The sequence below is a fragment of the Crocuta crocuta genome, unplaced genomic scaffold, assembly GCF_008692635.1.
Source record: "Crocuta crocuta isolate KB4526 unplaced genomic scaffold, BGI_CrCroc_1.0 scaffold306, whole genome shotgun sequence".
NCBI classification, from domain to species: Eukaryota; Metazoa; Chordata; class Mammalia; order Carnivora; family Hyaenidae; genus Crocuta; species Crocuta crocuta.
This window is the reverse complement of record NW_027529630.1, coordinates 1,221,169-1,237,396: the sequence shown is the minus strand read 5'-3', so window position 1 is coordinate 1,237,396 and position 16,228 is coordinate 1,221,169. Positions and strand designations below refer to the sequence as shown.

At 44.2% G+C, this 16,228-nt stretch overlaps 1 protein-coding gene across 2 annotated transcripts in view; it reads left to right on the top strand.

Moving 5' to 3' along the window:
* Positions 1-16,228, top strand: part of CLPB (ClpB family mitochondrial disaggregase) — a 143,836-nt gene that overhangs the window by 57,954 nt on the left and 69,654 nt on the right. The window contains exons 5-6 of one of the 2 annotated variants that reach the window (XM_077762229.1): positions 1,682-1,771; positions 15,075-15,203. In XM_077762229.1, the coding sequence (XP_077618355.1) occupies positions 1,682-1,771; positions 15,075-15,203 (219 nt within the window). The remainder of the gene's footprint in view (positions 1-1,681; positions 1,772-15,074; positions 15,204-16,228) is intronic. The other variant, XM_077762230.1, reaches the window with a different exon arrangement.

Here is a 16,228-nt window from a genome sequence, read left to right as displayed (position 1 = left end):
GGGTCGAGCTCAAAGGAGAACTCTGGCAGAAGATAGGAATGTAGGAACCACCAGTGTTTACTTGGTAGGGACTGCAGTGGATGTGACTACAATTGTCCAAGGGAAAGAGTTAAGGTAAGAGGTGAGGGGACAAGCCCGTTACTCAAGATACTCGTACCTAAAATGTGAGGAGGAAAGAGGATCCAAACAAGGGGACCAAAGGTATCAGAGAAGTTACCTTGTTTTCTCTCAGAGAGACTGCATCTCTGTTCTGCCTGCTCAGAACAGGCACAGTCTGGAAAGGAAAGAAACTTCTGTGACCTCCTTTCTGAGACTTCATCATAGGTTGCCCCATTCCTAGTGAAACCCTTCTCCTGTTTTACATATGGCTGTTGCTCCTTGGCAAGAAGTCTGCTCAGTCGGGCACATTACAGTATTTCCCACCTTTGTCAGAGTTGGTGTTTCTGGGCAGAGGGCAGGACTGCTGGTGCCAAGTGATACAGGAGTGCTTGGCATAGAAACCATGCTGGTCTGACTGTTCTGTCCATTGTCGTTAGCCCTCAACAGTGGCATCTTCAGAGGCATAATGGCATCCTGGAGAAAGGTCAGACTTTGGTGCCAGGCAGTTATCTGAGCTCTGTTTGTCTAAGTTCTGTTACTTACAAGCTGTATGGTCTTGAGCAAGTGACTTAAGGCTCTTGAATTTCAGTTTTCTCCTAACATAGGGATAATAATACTCATCTTACAGGGCTGTTAGGATGATTAGAGATAAGTAAAGCATAGTGTAAAGGATAATGTCATTTGATGAAGAATCTCCCTACTTAGGTGGGTTTTGACTCCATGCAAACCTTCCTTGGTGGTACTGAGCAACTCAGCACTCAAGAGGCATTTACAGAGGCTAGATGTCTGCCTATCAGGGATTCTGGACAGGGGATTCTTGCCCTGGGTCATTGGACAATATGGCCTCCAAGGCCCCTGTCAGCCATGTGATTTCTAAGGTTCTAGAAACTCCAGGCTCATCATCAGAGCAGGTAATGTACTTAGAAGTAGGATTTGAGCTGGGCTTTGGAGGGTAGAAAGGTAGAGAAAAAGGAAAGGATATTCTAAGCAGGGGACACAGCTTGAACAAAGGCACATAGAGGGGACAAATGTGGAGGGGAATGTGGAAGTCACCGCTGCTTCTCTACCAACTCATTCCCTGATCTTGACCACATTCCATTCAGTGCCTTGCTCCCCACCCATGCTCACTCCAGAGTTCCACTTGTGGCTGGCTGATGGGTGATGGGTCCCAATCCTCAGGTGGAGGAGGCAATAAATTAAGGGTAACAGTAAACAAGTCGCCCAGCCAGGGATGCCGCAGGCTGCTTGTAAGTAACTGTTATAAACATTGGGTGTCTGGGGCTGTCAGAAATGCAAGCGAGCACACTGAGCGCCTCTCATATGTACAATTAAAACAATAAAACACGGCAGAAACATGGCCAGAACAGGATATAAATCAACTTCTCTTCTCAGCTCCAAGTGGTGGCTGAATAAAGATGAGTCGTGCAGAAGGTGGGTTGGCATAGGACCCTTATGGGGGTAGACTTGCCAGGCCATACCTCCCAAGGCTAACCCTAATAGCCTGGGTGGTCCCCTTCCCACAGCTCTAGGGGCTGTAGGCCCTGGCCTGCTCTAGCTGACCTCCCCATCTCTGTGTCTTCAGATGGGGGACAGGACGGTGCAAGCTGGCGCATCACAAACCAGTGGACAAGTGCCCTGGAGTTCAGGAGATGGCTAGGAGTTCCCACTGGCGGTAATGGAACGGCTCTCTATGACATTTCTCCCCCTCCCCAGGACGTACCAGGGAGTTGTCTCACCATAGCTCATCTATTCAGTATAAGTTAACCACCCAGCACCCACTGTGTACCCAGCACTCCCTAGGGTCAGCAGAGAGAATGTATCCCCTTGGAGAAGACAAATTTAGATGGAAATAATAAGGCTCCCAAGGATCCCAACATTGGGATCTTATTGCCATTAAGAATCACCTAGAGAGCTTGTTAAGACGGATTCCTGGGCCCCATCCCCAGAAATTCTGATTCAGTGGCTCTAGAGTGGGAACTAAGATTTTGTATTTCTAACAGGTCCCCAGTCTTTAAGCAGCAGGATTAGACTACAGATGTTCATTCTGGCATTGGGCTTGAACTGCTGTTAAAAACTCATCTGGACCTTCTCCCTGGAAGAGACCTTATTTTGCCACTTTTAGCTTCACTCCTAGGGAGGCTGTGTGCCATAAGTACAGAACACGTAATAGCTATGACACCTGCAGCACTCTTCTGTACCTCTCAGAGGGCTGTCTCCTTATTTATAAAGTAAAGGTTGCCAGAAGAGTTAGTATATTTATCCCTAGCCTTTAAAACCTAGAACATAGAAGGAGTTCCACTAATGTAAACTTCTGTTTTTATATCATCATCGTTATCCTCGTCATACTCTTATAGTACTTTATTCACAATCTTTGACATGGGCTTCCAAATGCTATTCAGTTGTAGCAAACTGTTGTCTATAAAGAGCCAAACATTTAGAGTCTGAGGAGTGGCTTGGCCATCACCTAACTGTGTAACTTCGGGCATTTCCCTTTATTTCTCTGAGCCTTGATTTTTTTCATCTATAGAAAAGAATATTTCCTACACTATTGGTTTATTCTATAATTCACATTGAAGTACTTATGAAAGCACTGGAGAAAATATGAAGCATTGTGCAAATGTGTGAGGTACTACCAAGAAAAGTAGATAGTAATAATAAAGATTGAAGATTGGATCAAGACAGTTTTTGACAAGTGTCCTTTCAGAGGTACAGATACTAAGGACTATCAGAGCTCAAAGAAGAGAATCTCTGGTTGAAGCAGTCAAGGAAATAAAATGGTATTCGAGCCCCAAAGTATAAGAAGGTTTTATGGCCTATAGGTGGAAGCAGTTGGGTGTGAAGGGGTGTATTCTATCCAAAACACTGAGAAATAGAAAAATGTGTTTTAGGCTATTAAGTGAACTTAACATGGTGAAGCATCCATACAGCAGGTTTATTTTGAAGAGTAGTGAACGATAAAGATGTGGCATTAGTAGACTGGGACCAGATCTAGATGCTTAGACTTTATCCTTTAGACAGAGAAGAACCTTGATGGTTCTAGAGGAGAGGGCACCACAGGAACTGATCCCTTCCAGGGTGGAGAAGCAAAGGGAGGTAATAATAAGATAATGGCGATGAGATGGCTGCAGCAGCAGGTAACACTGACTGATGCTGTGTGCCCACAGCAACCCTGTGATGTAGCACTAAAGGAAACTGAGGCAGAGGGATGCAGCCAAATGCCAGCAGAACTGTCTCCTGTCCTTATACAGAACCCAGCAACCAGAGCAGCCTCTGTGTGTCCCACACTTAGCCCAGAACCTCTGCTTGTTCAGAGTCTTAGAAGGCTTGGGAATCTGCCAGGCCAAAAGCTATCTGGGCAAGTTATTATTTTTAATAATGTCCCTGCCTCTTCCTCATCAATGTCACAGCCTTGTCACTCCTCCAGGGCCAGCGGTTCTACATCTCATTTCTCAGCAGTGCCAGCCACTATAGAGTCACCAGGATGGACAGTGCACTATCAGTCCATCACGTCTGTTAGCCAACTTCAAGATGAAGTGTATCATCCAGTTAGGTTAATTGTTCTCCTCCTTTTAGCTCTCTAAACCTATACATGTATTTGTATATGTTTGACAAGGAGAGGGAGATAGACTAGTTGACATGTTTTGTTAAAAAGAATAAATTTAATACATTTATAAAAATAAGGAAAAGTGGGATGAGATGGTAAAGGACTAGTCTTGTGATTTTTAACTGATTTACATATTTTGTGTATAAATATTTTTTCATCAAAAGTTCCAAATCAGGGATGGGTCCCACACACCACACAAAATATATTAGAGACATTTATATGGATAGCAGGAAGGGAGACAGAGGGCTGAAATTTTCCAGGCACCCAGTGATTGATGGGGGCTGAGGCTCCCCCTGACGCTTTATTGAGTTTCCGATGATTATCTCTCGCTGAGACATTTTTTACAGATGACGGTCGAGCTGTCACAATGGACCATAGGGGAAAAAAAAACAACAATAATAACACTTTAATCTTTTTACTGCACTGCTCCCTAGTATCTCAGATTCATCTTCCCTGACGCACGCAGTTCATTATTCTGCCCCTCCCTGGATGGGAAATAAAGGAAAATAAATATATATGTAGACACACTTACCCACATACATACACACACACGGACTGGATATAAAAGAGACCACCTCAGAACCAGAGAGAGACAGAATTTATTGTTCTTTTTGCAAGTGTTGAGGTTTATTAGTAGAGATGCTGGGTTGGCTTGGAATTGGCTATTAATTACAGCATTTTGTATTTGTTTTTTATTGCGAGTTTTTAACATTTTGAAGAAAAGGCAGAGGAGAGGCAAGCAGGTGTAGAGATGGGGAGCACAGACGGACCAAGTTTGGCCAACCGAGTAGCATAAGTGGCTGAAAGGCAGAGCGGGCAGGCTTGTCCTCTTGTTGCTAGCCCTGCCTGGAGGACCCCTGGAGCTGAAAGAATTCTGCTTTCCTTGGGATGGGGGCAAAGCCAGGGCAGTGGGGGGAGGTTTAAGCTCAGAGTAATGATTGACCACCTGAGAGGGACTCTAGATAGCTGTGAGGTGTTACTGCCATGAGAGTTAGATGAGATGGGAAGAAGAGGAGGGTCAAACAGAGTGCTGACGGGTCTATAGACAGCAGAGTAACACATTCTTAAGTTTGCCCTGCTCTTTGAATTTGATGGTATGAAGGTGACATGTGGGCTCTGGAAAGCTCCTCCTGGGTCTGTGCTCAAAGGAGGGGTCCTGGACCAGAGAGGATGCCACACTGCCTAGCACCACAGGCAGGGTCAACAACCTGCCTTCTTGAAGTTCCAGACCAACCTTTCTGCTCTCCCGCTTCCCTTTCATGGGGTAAGAGAAGATGAGTTTGGGGTCCTTGGGGGAAGGCTGCTTTTGATGTGCCTTCAGTAGAGTAAGTGCAGGCACAGTGTTCCCTTTACTTCTTCAAGCTTTTTCTGAGCTCCTAGTAGAAGGTAATAATGAGATAAGCAGAGTCCTGTTCTTAAGGAGAAACTTTCCAGTCCATGGGCAGAGAACATGGTGTCTGTGAGAACCATTTTCAAGTGGGGTCTGGTATTCCATCCATAGGCCAACCTAGATGACCATGGGTGCCTTCTTTATATGAAGGATAAAAAGATGTATAAGACTTAGTATCTATTCCTTCAAGAACCTGTTTTCTGCTTGGGGAGACAAACTCCAACATCCACTCACTAAGGAAGTATTTATTGAGCACCTACCATGTTCGAGAATATACATGAGAGACAACTGAGAGCATTTAAGACTAAAAAGAGAATGTTAACTAATTAGATATAGACTAGGCATTACTCAAATGCATAAAGGAAAAGGAGATCAGTGAAGATCAGGCTGCTTGAGTTATAAAGGACGAGTAACATACAGATAAAAGGAATAATGATGTCATGTAATCACATAGAGAAAAGAGTATAAGCCTCGGAATTAAACAGAGCAGCTCAGTCATTGAATATCATTGTGACCTGAAACAAGCTACACAACCCTGTAAGTCATGGTTTCTTCATTAAGTAACTCTAGGAATAATAATAACAACAGCCTAATAAGGTTCTTGGGAGGAAAATAGTTGTAAAGTTCCTAGCACAATACCTGGCATATAGTAAATGCTTAATAAATGGAGGCCATTTTTTTCTTCTCAGATAGTTAATATATTCATTTATCTGAATATTGGAGAAAGATTCTTAGTCCTAGCATATTAGGCATCAGGACTCACCTGTGACCCTGTACTGAGTATGAAATGGGGTCCTGCAATGAGCCTGAGTATATGTATCCACTCAGGTCCTTTGTCTATTTTTTTAAATGTTTTTTAAATTTATTTCTGAGAGAGATAGACAGCATGAGCAGAGGAGGGTCAGAGAGAGAGAGAGAGACACAGAATCCGAAACAGGCTCCAGGCTCTGAGATGCCAGCACAGAGCCTGACGCAGGGTTCGAACCCACGAACTGCAAGATCATGACCTGAGCCAAAGTCGTACACTCAACACTCAACCGACTGAGCCACCCAGACGCCCCCCCTTTGTCTCTTTTTTAATTGGTCTTGCCATTGAATCTTGTGAGGTAGGTGGTGATATCTATTTTACAGATGAGGAGACAGATTCTCAGAGATGCTACATGTTTTGGTCAAAGTTATACAGTGAGTTTTGCTTCTCAGTCTCCTCAGTCATTATTGACCTCTGCTCTTTCTAATGCACAATACTGCCTGCTAAGGATTCATGGTAGCATCACCAGCGTCCTCTTATGGGGGGTCTTGCCAACTGGAAGAGAAGAGTTGAGACATTAACTAGGACTAGGTGAGAAAGCCTCTGAAAGTCAAACAGAGGAATGTGAATATATTAATAGCTCCAGGACTAGGAAGCCAGCCGTTTCCTAGTTGGCAACCATTTCCTGTGTCCCTTACTATGCCACATCATCTCTGATTTTCACAGCAACCTAGTTCATAGATATTAATGTTCCCATTTTACCAATGATGAATTTGAGGCTCAGAGAGACAAAATAATTTTCCAGAGTCAGCAGGATTAGGATTTGGTTCTCTCAAACTCAAAATTCCGAATTCTTTCCTGACAGAGATATTTTATAAAAGATGGATTTCTTTCAATGTTATTTGCAGCATGTACAAGCTCTGGAGGCCGTGCCGTGGCCCAGCCCATGGAAAGTACTTAATAAATGTTTGGTGGATGAATGAAGAGACAGACTAGAGTGTTTGGTATAAAAGGACTAATTGCAACTGGGATTCTGGGAGCGGGCAGAAGGAGGTATAAGTGAGATATTGTAGGTCTCATCCCAAGGCTTGGTGTCCTGGGGACTTTGCTCTAAGTTTCTAAACAGAAGGCTTGGGAAGAGTGCTCTGATGCTCAGACATCCTTAGCTTCCCGGGAGCAGGATGAGGCAGGTGGAGGAGGGATGGGTTTGACTAGCCTCACTTTCTTGTGTTTGTCACCAGAACATTAGAGTGGAAATGACCCTCAGAGACCATCTAGTTTGGTACTTCTTAGAGTTTTCCCTGAGGAGCAATGCAAAGTGCTTTTTAAAAATTTTTTATTTTTATTTTTTATTTTTTAATGTTTTTTATTTATTTCTGAGAGAGAGAGAGACAGAGAGAGAGAGAGAGAAAGAAACAGCATGATCAGGGGAGGGTCAGAGAGAGAGCGAGACACAGAATCTGAAACAGGCTCCAGGCTCCTGAGCTAGCTGTCAGCACAGAGCCCGAGGTGGGGCTCGAACCCATGAACCATGAGATCATGACCTGAGCCAAAGTCGGACGTTTAACCGACTCAGCCACCCAGGCACCCCACAAAGGACTTTTTAAAAACTGTGTGTTCCCAGGCCCTGCCTACTAAAAATTCCTGAGATGGGGGCCCAAGAATCAACATTAAAAAAAATTTTTTTTTAATGTTTATTTATTTTTTAGAGACAGAGACAGACAGATCATGAGCCGGGAAGGACAGAGAGAGAGAGAGGGGGAGAGAGAGAGAGAGAGAGAGAGAGAGAGAATCCAAAGCAAGCTCCAGGCTCTGAGCTGTCAGCACAGAGCCCGACACAGGACTCGAACCCATGAACTGTGAGATCATGAGCTGAGCCAAACTCAAACGCTTAACTGACTGAGCCACCCAGGTGCCCCAAGAATCAACATTCTTTTACAAGTTATCCTGATGATTTTGTTTCCACTAAAGTTTAAGAACCGCTGTGTAGAAAAACTCTTCAATTTTAAAAATAGGGAATCTGGGGGTGCCTGTGTGGTTCAGTTGGTTAAGCGTCCGACTCTTAATTTCAGCTCAGGTCATGATTTCATGGTTCGTGAGATCGAGCCCCATGTTGGGCTTTGCGCTGACAGTGCAGAGCCTGCTTGGTATAATCTCTCTCCCTTGCTCTCTGCCCTTTCCCCGCTTACATTCATATTCTCTGTCTCTAAAAATAAATAAACTTAAAAAAAATAAAGGGGCGCCTGGGTGGCTTAGTTGGTTAAGCGACCAACTTCAGCTCAGGTCATGATCTCACAGTTCATGGGTTCAAGCTCTGCATCGGGCTCTGTGCTGATAGCTCAGAGCCTGGAGCCTGCTTTGAATTCTGTGACTCCCTCTCTCTATCCCTCCTGTGCTTATACTCTGTCTCTTAAAAATAAATGAATGTTAAAAAAAAATTTTTTAAATAAAAATAGGGAATCTGAGTTACAGAGGGATTGAAATGCATCTTAAGTTAGTGAAAGAGTCATTTTTGAATCCAGTTCTCTTATATCTTGATCCTTTTTGTTCTTGCTGTTCCCCATGCTGCTTAATCTCTTAAGAAAAATCATTGTGTGCCCATTGTTTTCAAGGTAGAATCCAAACCCCTCTCAGAGTCAGGTCTCTGCCTCCCTGGGCAACCTCATCTCTGCCCATAGCATTCTAGACTTACTGAAAGACTCAGTTTCTCCAATGACCCGGTAGTGCAGTCTTCATGCCCTGGCCTTTGGACACACTTTCTTTCCTAGAATGCCCTTCTTCCTCTCTCCACCTGGCAAGATCCCCTTCATCCTGAAGATCGTTCTTCTGGGAGACTCCTCCCCAAGCCACATGACATGTGCCCCATCTTTGCTGCCATCAGACCCTTTGCATGTATGACTCTCATAGCACTTCCTGTTTTAAGGTGCTCAGCATCGGTGTGCTCGTGGGCAGGCAGATGGTTGAAGGTTCCCTTGTGTTCAGTACTGAGGCTGTGTAAAATACTGAGGTGATGCTATATGAAATACGTACAGAAAATGTTATGGACTAGTTACTGTTACCCATGATCTAGCTGGGGGATCAGAGAGAAATTTTAATGCAAGAAAGGATTCCAAGGGGTGTTGCTAGACAATAAATGATTAATTGGTCAGATGGGTACACATAATCAACATGACAGGCATCCAGAGCAGGGCAGGGAGGAAAGGACTTTCTGGAAGAGGAAGCTTGAATAGGGCTTTAAAGAACAAGTAGGATTTGGAGAGGAAAGTTGGTTTTCTAGGCTCTGGAAGGAAATGAAGGGCCTTGCCCTCCCCGGGGATAGTCTCATGGTGACTCTGCACAGGAGGTCTCCCTCCCGCCCTATCCCCTGCCTGAAGACAAACACAAGAAGGAGAGCTGACAGCGTCCACAGATGTTGAGGAGGTGGCCTGCCCATGCTGGCAGTTAGGTGGCTGTCTCAGGTTGTAGTGAGGATTTAAAGAGGTGGTAGATACAGAATATCTTTTTTTTTTTTAAATGTTTATTTTTGAGAGAGAGAGAGTGCTTGAGCAGGGGAAGGGCAGAGAGAGGGAGACACAGAATCTGAGGGAGGCTCCAGGCTCCAAGCTGTCAGCACAGAGCCTGACACGGGGCTCAAACGCATAGACCGTGAGATCATGACCTGAGCCAAAGTCAGACGCTCAGCCGACTGAGCCACCCAGAATATTTTGAGGGGGAGGAAGCTAAGAGCCCAAGACTTCTTCCCTGAGATGCTTGATAAAAATATAACCTAGTCCTGAGCATCAAACCAGGTTAACCAAACCTAGTTTATGTGAGGCTTGAGCCTGCAGGCATTGACAGAAGCTGGGCATTGAGAAAAAAGAAGGATAGGGCCAGGCAGGCTCCGGATCTTGTTCTGGTCCACCACCAGTTGACAGTGCAGGTGGGGCAGGCCACCCAGCCTCTTTACCTTTGTCTTCTGATCTGTTCAGTGGAGTGACATCTGTCCTAAGTTGTCATGGGATGAGGAAACAGTCGCATTGAAGTGCTCTCTAAACTACAAAATGCTGCGCAAATGTAAGGGGTTATTCACGAATTTTTCAGATTTGCGGAGATACACCCACATCTTTAAAAGCAAAGACACTGCTAGACTCCATGACATTAGATGGCACAAGTTCTGGGGGTGGCAGGTAGAGGCTGGCTGAGCCTAAGGGAGAGACACTCAATCCTGGGGCTACCTTTCCCCTGTACAAGGCAGTGGTAATAAAGCTTTTGTTAACCAGAGACCACCCATCTTGCCCCATACACCTTTTTTCAGAGTCTCCCCCAGCAAACTTTGCAAGTGAGGACAAATGCCATGCCTGATTCATGTCTGTGTCCCCAGTGTTTAACCCAAGAAAGAACAACATTAGTAAATATTTGTAGTGAAATCTTAAAAAATAACCTATTATCAGATTTGATTCTTATAATATTTAAATACATAGTATTCCTCAAATGATTTATCATACCCATTTTATAGATCGAAGAATTAGTAGTGGCAAAGCTTAGAGTCAGGACTGTATGGCCCCTTTACCTTAAATCACTCTTTCTCACTGTGGGAAACAGTGGCTTTTTTTTTTTTTTTTTCAATTTCAGCAGTGCTGGCAAGTGGCGAGCGCTACATGCAGGGCTTCAGGGACTACTCTCACCTCTGCTGACTGCTTGACACAGCTGAGGCCAGGGAATCGGGCAGAGTGCACACCAGGCACATAGTGGCCACACCACCTGGGCTTAAACTTTGCAACATCAGAAGGCAGAGGTGGGAGCAGAAGGATGACAGTGGGTGTGTTATTCCCCCTGTGCTCAGAAGGGTGAAGAGGCGGGAATGGCTGACTTAGAGGAGAAGGAGAAGCCTGAGCTCATCTCACCCTGGGCTGGGACAGGCTAGCAAATGTCTTTTTTGGGAAGGGGTCAGTTCCCTGGCTGAGGATTGGCTGTAAACAAGGGGCTTCGAAGGACCACCGTGGTAGGCAGCTGGTGAGCCAGTCTTAGATGAGTCACTTTAGCTTCCATGGATTTACTTACGCTTCCTTGATGAGAGTGCATAAATATGTGAGGGCACGGGCTGCACCTCTCCCCACACCTCTTTTCCACCTTTAGCTCCTTGTTTTGGATAGAGAATAGTATGACATCCAGTGATCTGGAGGCTTCAACAAGCTCTTCCGGGACAGGCGTCTCAAACTGGGTGATGTCAGGAAAAGAGCTTTCTGAAAGAGCACAGAATGGCCCAGCTGACCTGGATTGGGTCCTAACTGATTGTAGCACCCTTCTCAACTTCAATGTTTTCATCTGTGAAATGAGAGAATAAACGTTTACCTCACAAGCTTATTCTGAAATAAATAAGGAAAAGAAAATGCTCTGGACATTGTAATGTTTTACTCACTTCCAAAGAGTATTCTGTGGAACACTAGTGCTACAGGATTTTAACAAGGACAAGGTAGAAAGAGGCTGTCAAACAGGGTACTGCTGACTAATATCAAATTAAACAGCTGGTTCTTACTCAGTCAGCACTGTGCCTTTCAGAAGGGAAGAGTGATGCAGGATTCCCCAAATGGGGCCACTTTGCACAGACAGAATGAACCTTGGAAGTGCAAGACCAGACAGGAAGGATAATATCTGACATTTACTGAGAGGTACTGTATGCCAGGCACTGTTCCAAGCCCCTTTACTCAGTGTCTTGTTTAATCCTTATAACATCCCATGAGAGGGTACTGCTATTTCAATTTACAGATAAACTTGGCACAGAAAGGTTAGGTAAGTTACCCAAGATACACAGTAAATTCAGAACTGGGATCCAAACCAGTTTATGTATTATGTATTTATTCCCTAATTCAATAAGTATTCGTCAAGTATATCTCTATATTCAGACTCCATACTGTCACTGGGGTACAACTGTCAAGACAAGTCACACTTCCCATCGAGCATTTGGTCTAGAAGGGAACATAGTCAAGCACACAGAAGGTTACAATAGCATATAATAAATACTGTAATTGGGAGATGCCAAAGGTGCCAGGGAAGCTCTTGGGAGGAATAACTGCCTCAGATTTAGGAAGAGTAATACTGGAGGAAGTGACTTCTAATCAGAGGCCTAAAATGAATTGGAGTTAGTCAACTGAAAGTATGGAGAGGGAAAAGTGTTCCAGGCAGTGGAATAGTATTTGCAAAAGCTCAGAGGCAGGAAAGCTCATTAGGAAGGTCGTGGTGAGCAGGGGCCCTCCTCACAGACATTCCTTATTAGCTAGACTATGACACTGGCACTCTACTGACATTTGTTCCTCAACCAAATAGCCCCAGCTGTGTTCGTTGAGTTCATCTGGTTTTTATGGTAAATACCCAGTGTATAGCTCTGTCATTATGCTCACAAAACGGTGTTATAATTTGTCTGTTCCTGATTCTTGATTCAGATTGTTAATTTCTTAAAAGCAAGAACAATGTCTTATTCATTAGTATGTCTCAAGAAGCTACCACTATGTGTTGATGCTCAGTAAATATTATTTGTTGAATGAATGTTGTGTTTTCTTTGTAAAATGGATTATACCCTTCCTGCTTTTTTGAGACAACTATCACTTTTCCTCAGGTTTATCATTATATTCAATAGCTAATGTCCTATGTGACAGTTTAGTGATACCCTTAGGGACTTTTGAGGTGCTATATTCTGTGACTTCCTTTTTCAGCTTTTTATTGTGCTGTTCTTTTCCCTTCCTTCTTGGGCAGCCCTTGATTTTAATCCGTCTGCTGAATTCTGAAGCCTCCTCCCCAGCCTTCTTGTTTGTTTCTCCTAATCTGCAGTGGGCTGGAAACGAGATCACTTACCATGATTTGATAAGACTGTTTGTGACTAAGAGTTAGTCATTTCTGAGTTAGGTCCTAAAGGGGACCGATGGGGAAAATGCAGATGCATGCGGGACTTGTATGTTAGCTATTTCAGAGGCCTTCTTCCTGTACTCCTTGCTCCAGGAAAGGTCAGATAATGTTCAGGGGTTGGGAGAGGTCATCAGTCTGGAGAGCCTCTGTGTGGTACAGAAGAGCTGATCTACCATTAATTGACGAGACTACAAGAAAGTCTGTCTGTTCTTCAACTATACACTCCACCAACTTCATTCTAGCCAAACACTTGAAATGCTTCCACCTAAGCTAGCATATCCAGGTGTTAGCTACAAAACTCAGGCCATTCCAAGGATAATGTGCTTGTACCTTTATTTGAGCAGAGAAAGAAGAGAGAGTAGGAACCAAGGCTGAGACCTAAATGCCTGGGTTCTGGGCTCTGATTCCCTTATTTGCAAAATTAAGTGACAATATGATACGATGTAAAGAAAGAGGTGCTTGCACTTGGAGGTGCTAGTTGGCTCAGTCAGTTAAGTGTCTGACTTTGGCTCAGGTCATGATCTCTCAGTTCATGAGTTTGAGCCCTACATTGGGCCCTGCGCAGACAGTGTGGAGCCTACTTGGGATTCTCTCTGCTCCTCCCCTGCTTGTGCGCTCTCGCTCACTCTGTCTCTCTTAAAATAAAAAATAAGATATTAAAATAGAAGAAAGAGGACTCAAATTAGAGCTGGATTTTAATCCTCACTCAACCATTCATTGACTATATGACCTCTATACCTCAGTTTCCTCATTTGTAAAATGGAAATTATAATATCTACTACATAAGTTAATTAGAAGAATTAAAGACATTGTGTGAAGTGACCATGCCAGGCATAGAGTAGAAGGTCAGTTAGTGAAGTCTGCTAGTATTAGGAAGAGATGTGACAGTCATCTGGTTTGGGGGACTTTTAAATAGGAAGTCTAGTTACATAAGAGGGGAAATGCATAGACTCCATTCCATGACTACTTGAAAAAGAATGATTTAGAAATGGTATAGTGCTTTAAACTACCTAGGCAAGGTTACCTCTTGACTACATTACACTTTTTATCCAATGAGAGTTAAGAGGAGCCTACCTTTGCAGGCCCTATGGGCTAGGGAAGAAGGGGATACAGGTAGATAGACCCAAATTCTGCCCCCAATAAACTCAGCTCAGGTGGGAACATAAGACAGTACCTCCAGTAATTTCTACATGAGGCAAAAAGAAATCCTATCCTCTACACAGGATACTTACTGTTCTACATGGTCTCATTTCCCAACGCAGGGCCCCAGAGGTGGGGTAACCTTCCAATTTATTGTCTAAACTGGGACTGTCCAGGACATAAACCAGACCCATCCAGGGCGAACTGGGACATGTGTGGTCACCCAGCCCAGAGGGTCCTGCAGAAGTGATGCAACTGGTGTTAGGTTCTTTCATATCGAATTGGAGAGAGTCATGAATATTAGCACTGAAGTGAACAAGGGGTTTTTGGCTCTTTGACCACACGAAATGCTTATCCTTCTTACCTTAAAAAAATGTTTATAGTACATCATTAAAAGTGAAAAAAAATGGCAAAACTGCAATATAGTAAGCTCTAATTTTATAGGACATATATGCATGTACATATATATATATATGTGTGTGATTTGTAGGATTTATATGTAAGAGATAGAGAGAGGGAGTGAGAGGGAGAGAGACATATACCAAAATATTAAATGTAGTTTCTTGAGTTGCTGAGCTGTTGATGCCTTTTCTAATTTGTAGTTTTCTCTGATTTAAAAATTTTAATGGCTTTAAAAAAAGGTTCTTTACAGAATACTATTAAACACTCACTAGATTGTAAACATCTTCAGATTAGAGAGATATGTGACTGTTCTTAGCAAAACAGTCTCTTTCTCCCACCTGACTCCTCCCTTAACCTACCCCCACCCTTCTTCTTTCACCTGGATAATTTCTCTTCACCCTTCAAGACTCTCATCTTTTGGGATACTCTCTTCATGCCCAAAGTGAGCTAAACTCCTCTCTGCCTTTCTATATCATCCTGTTATACCTCTAACCTAGAATTTATCTCAAATAGCACTGGAAATATCTGTTTGTTGTCTGCCTCCTTCATTGGATTGAGTCAGGGATCATATCTGATTTCTTTTCCAAATGAATTGTAACACATAATAGATGTCAGTAAACATTTGTGGAACTAACTGGTCTTGCTTTACCTCCGCTTACCCTGCTTAGATGGCCCAGCACTTAGTAGGCATATTATATGTTTAGTAAGCAGGTCCATGAGTGCGGAGGGAAGTAAAGGACCAAGAGAAAGGTGCAATTGGTGACTCATGACATTTGTTGCTAATGGAAGGGTTTGTGTTGCTCTCCTTCCAGTTCTGGTCACCAGAGAGGATGACTTCAATAACCGCCTGAACAACCGTGCCAGCTTCAAGGGCTGCACAGCCCTGCACTACGCTGTCCTTGCCGATGACTACCGCACAGTCAAGGAGCTACTCGATGGAGGTGAGTGCGTGGGTGAAAGAGGGTAGGGGTTGGCCGGGAAAGAGTACCTGGCAGCCTCTCTGCTCTGGGAATGCCATGCTTCCTGAGAGCTCTGCCACTCTTCCAGGGCTGAAAGTGCCTCAGGGATGGCTGCACTTCATGAGTGGCTCTGGGCCTGTGATTTGCCCTTGTGTGCCTGGAATGTGTTCTTTTCCTATGTGTGTGTCATACACCACAGCATCTGTTTGTCTGCACACACTCTGAATTTTATTGATTGTGGCTCTCCCTAGAAGTGTCCTCTCTTCTCCCCTGTGACCTCCAGAGTAGGGCTAGTAGAGCAAGATAGGAGGCCCTTTAAATCCCTACCAGTGCAGGTCTCAAAGATATCCTCTTTGATCCTATCCCCCTACCTGAGTCTAAATTACGCCCTTTCCATTACTCTGAGTCATGGCACCCTATTCTTTCCTGTGATCACTCTTGTCACAATCTAGAATTAGTTTCATGTGTTCAGTAGCCTTCTCCCTAACTTGACTCTGAACTTCCTAAAGGCAAGAACCATGACTGATTAGTCCCTAGCACCTAGTACAGTACCTAGCATACAGTACACACTCAAATCTTTGTTCAGGACTGAATACCCTCCCTTTGGAGAGCATTGGTTTAATTGGAAGGGCAGTATATGCCATCCCCAGACTGGCTGGGCTCATCCTATCTAGGTCTGGTACAGAATTACCTGTTACCTTGCCAGATACTTCCCAAGCTGTCACTTTCCCTCCCACTTCCCCTTACCCCACTCTGGCCTCTCCTTGGGGTAGGGAGAGAAGTATCTTGCTGGGATGTGACATGCCCAGGCCTCTGAGTGCCACAGGTAGTGTGGCACATGACTACCTGTTTATGCCCTTGCTACCACTTCTTGAGAGCCTAGGGACCCTCTCTTGGTCCAAGATCCTTCTCAGTGGTCATTCTTCATAACGCCTGGGCTCAGGAAGGGGCCTCAGAAGTCTTCTCAGTCACTCTGATTGCCTGCTGCCTCTCCTCCTGGCAGGAAT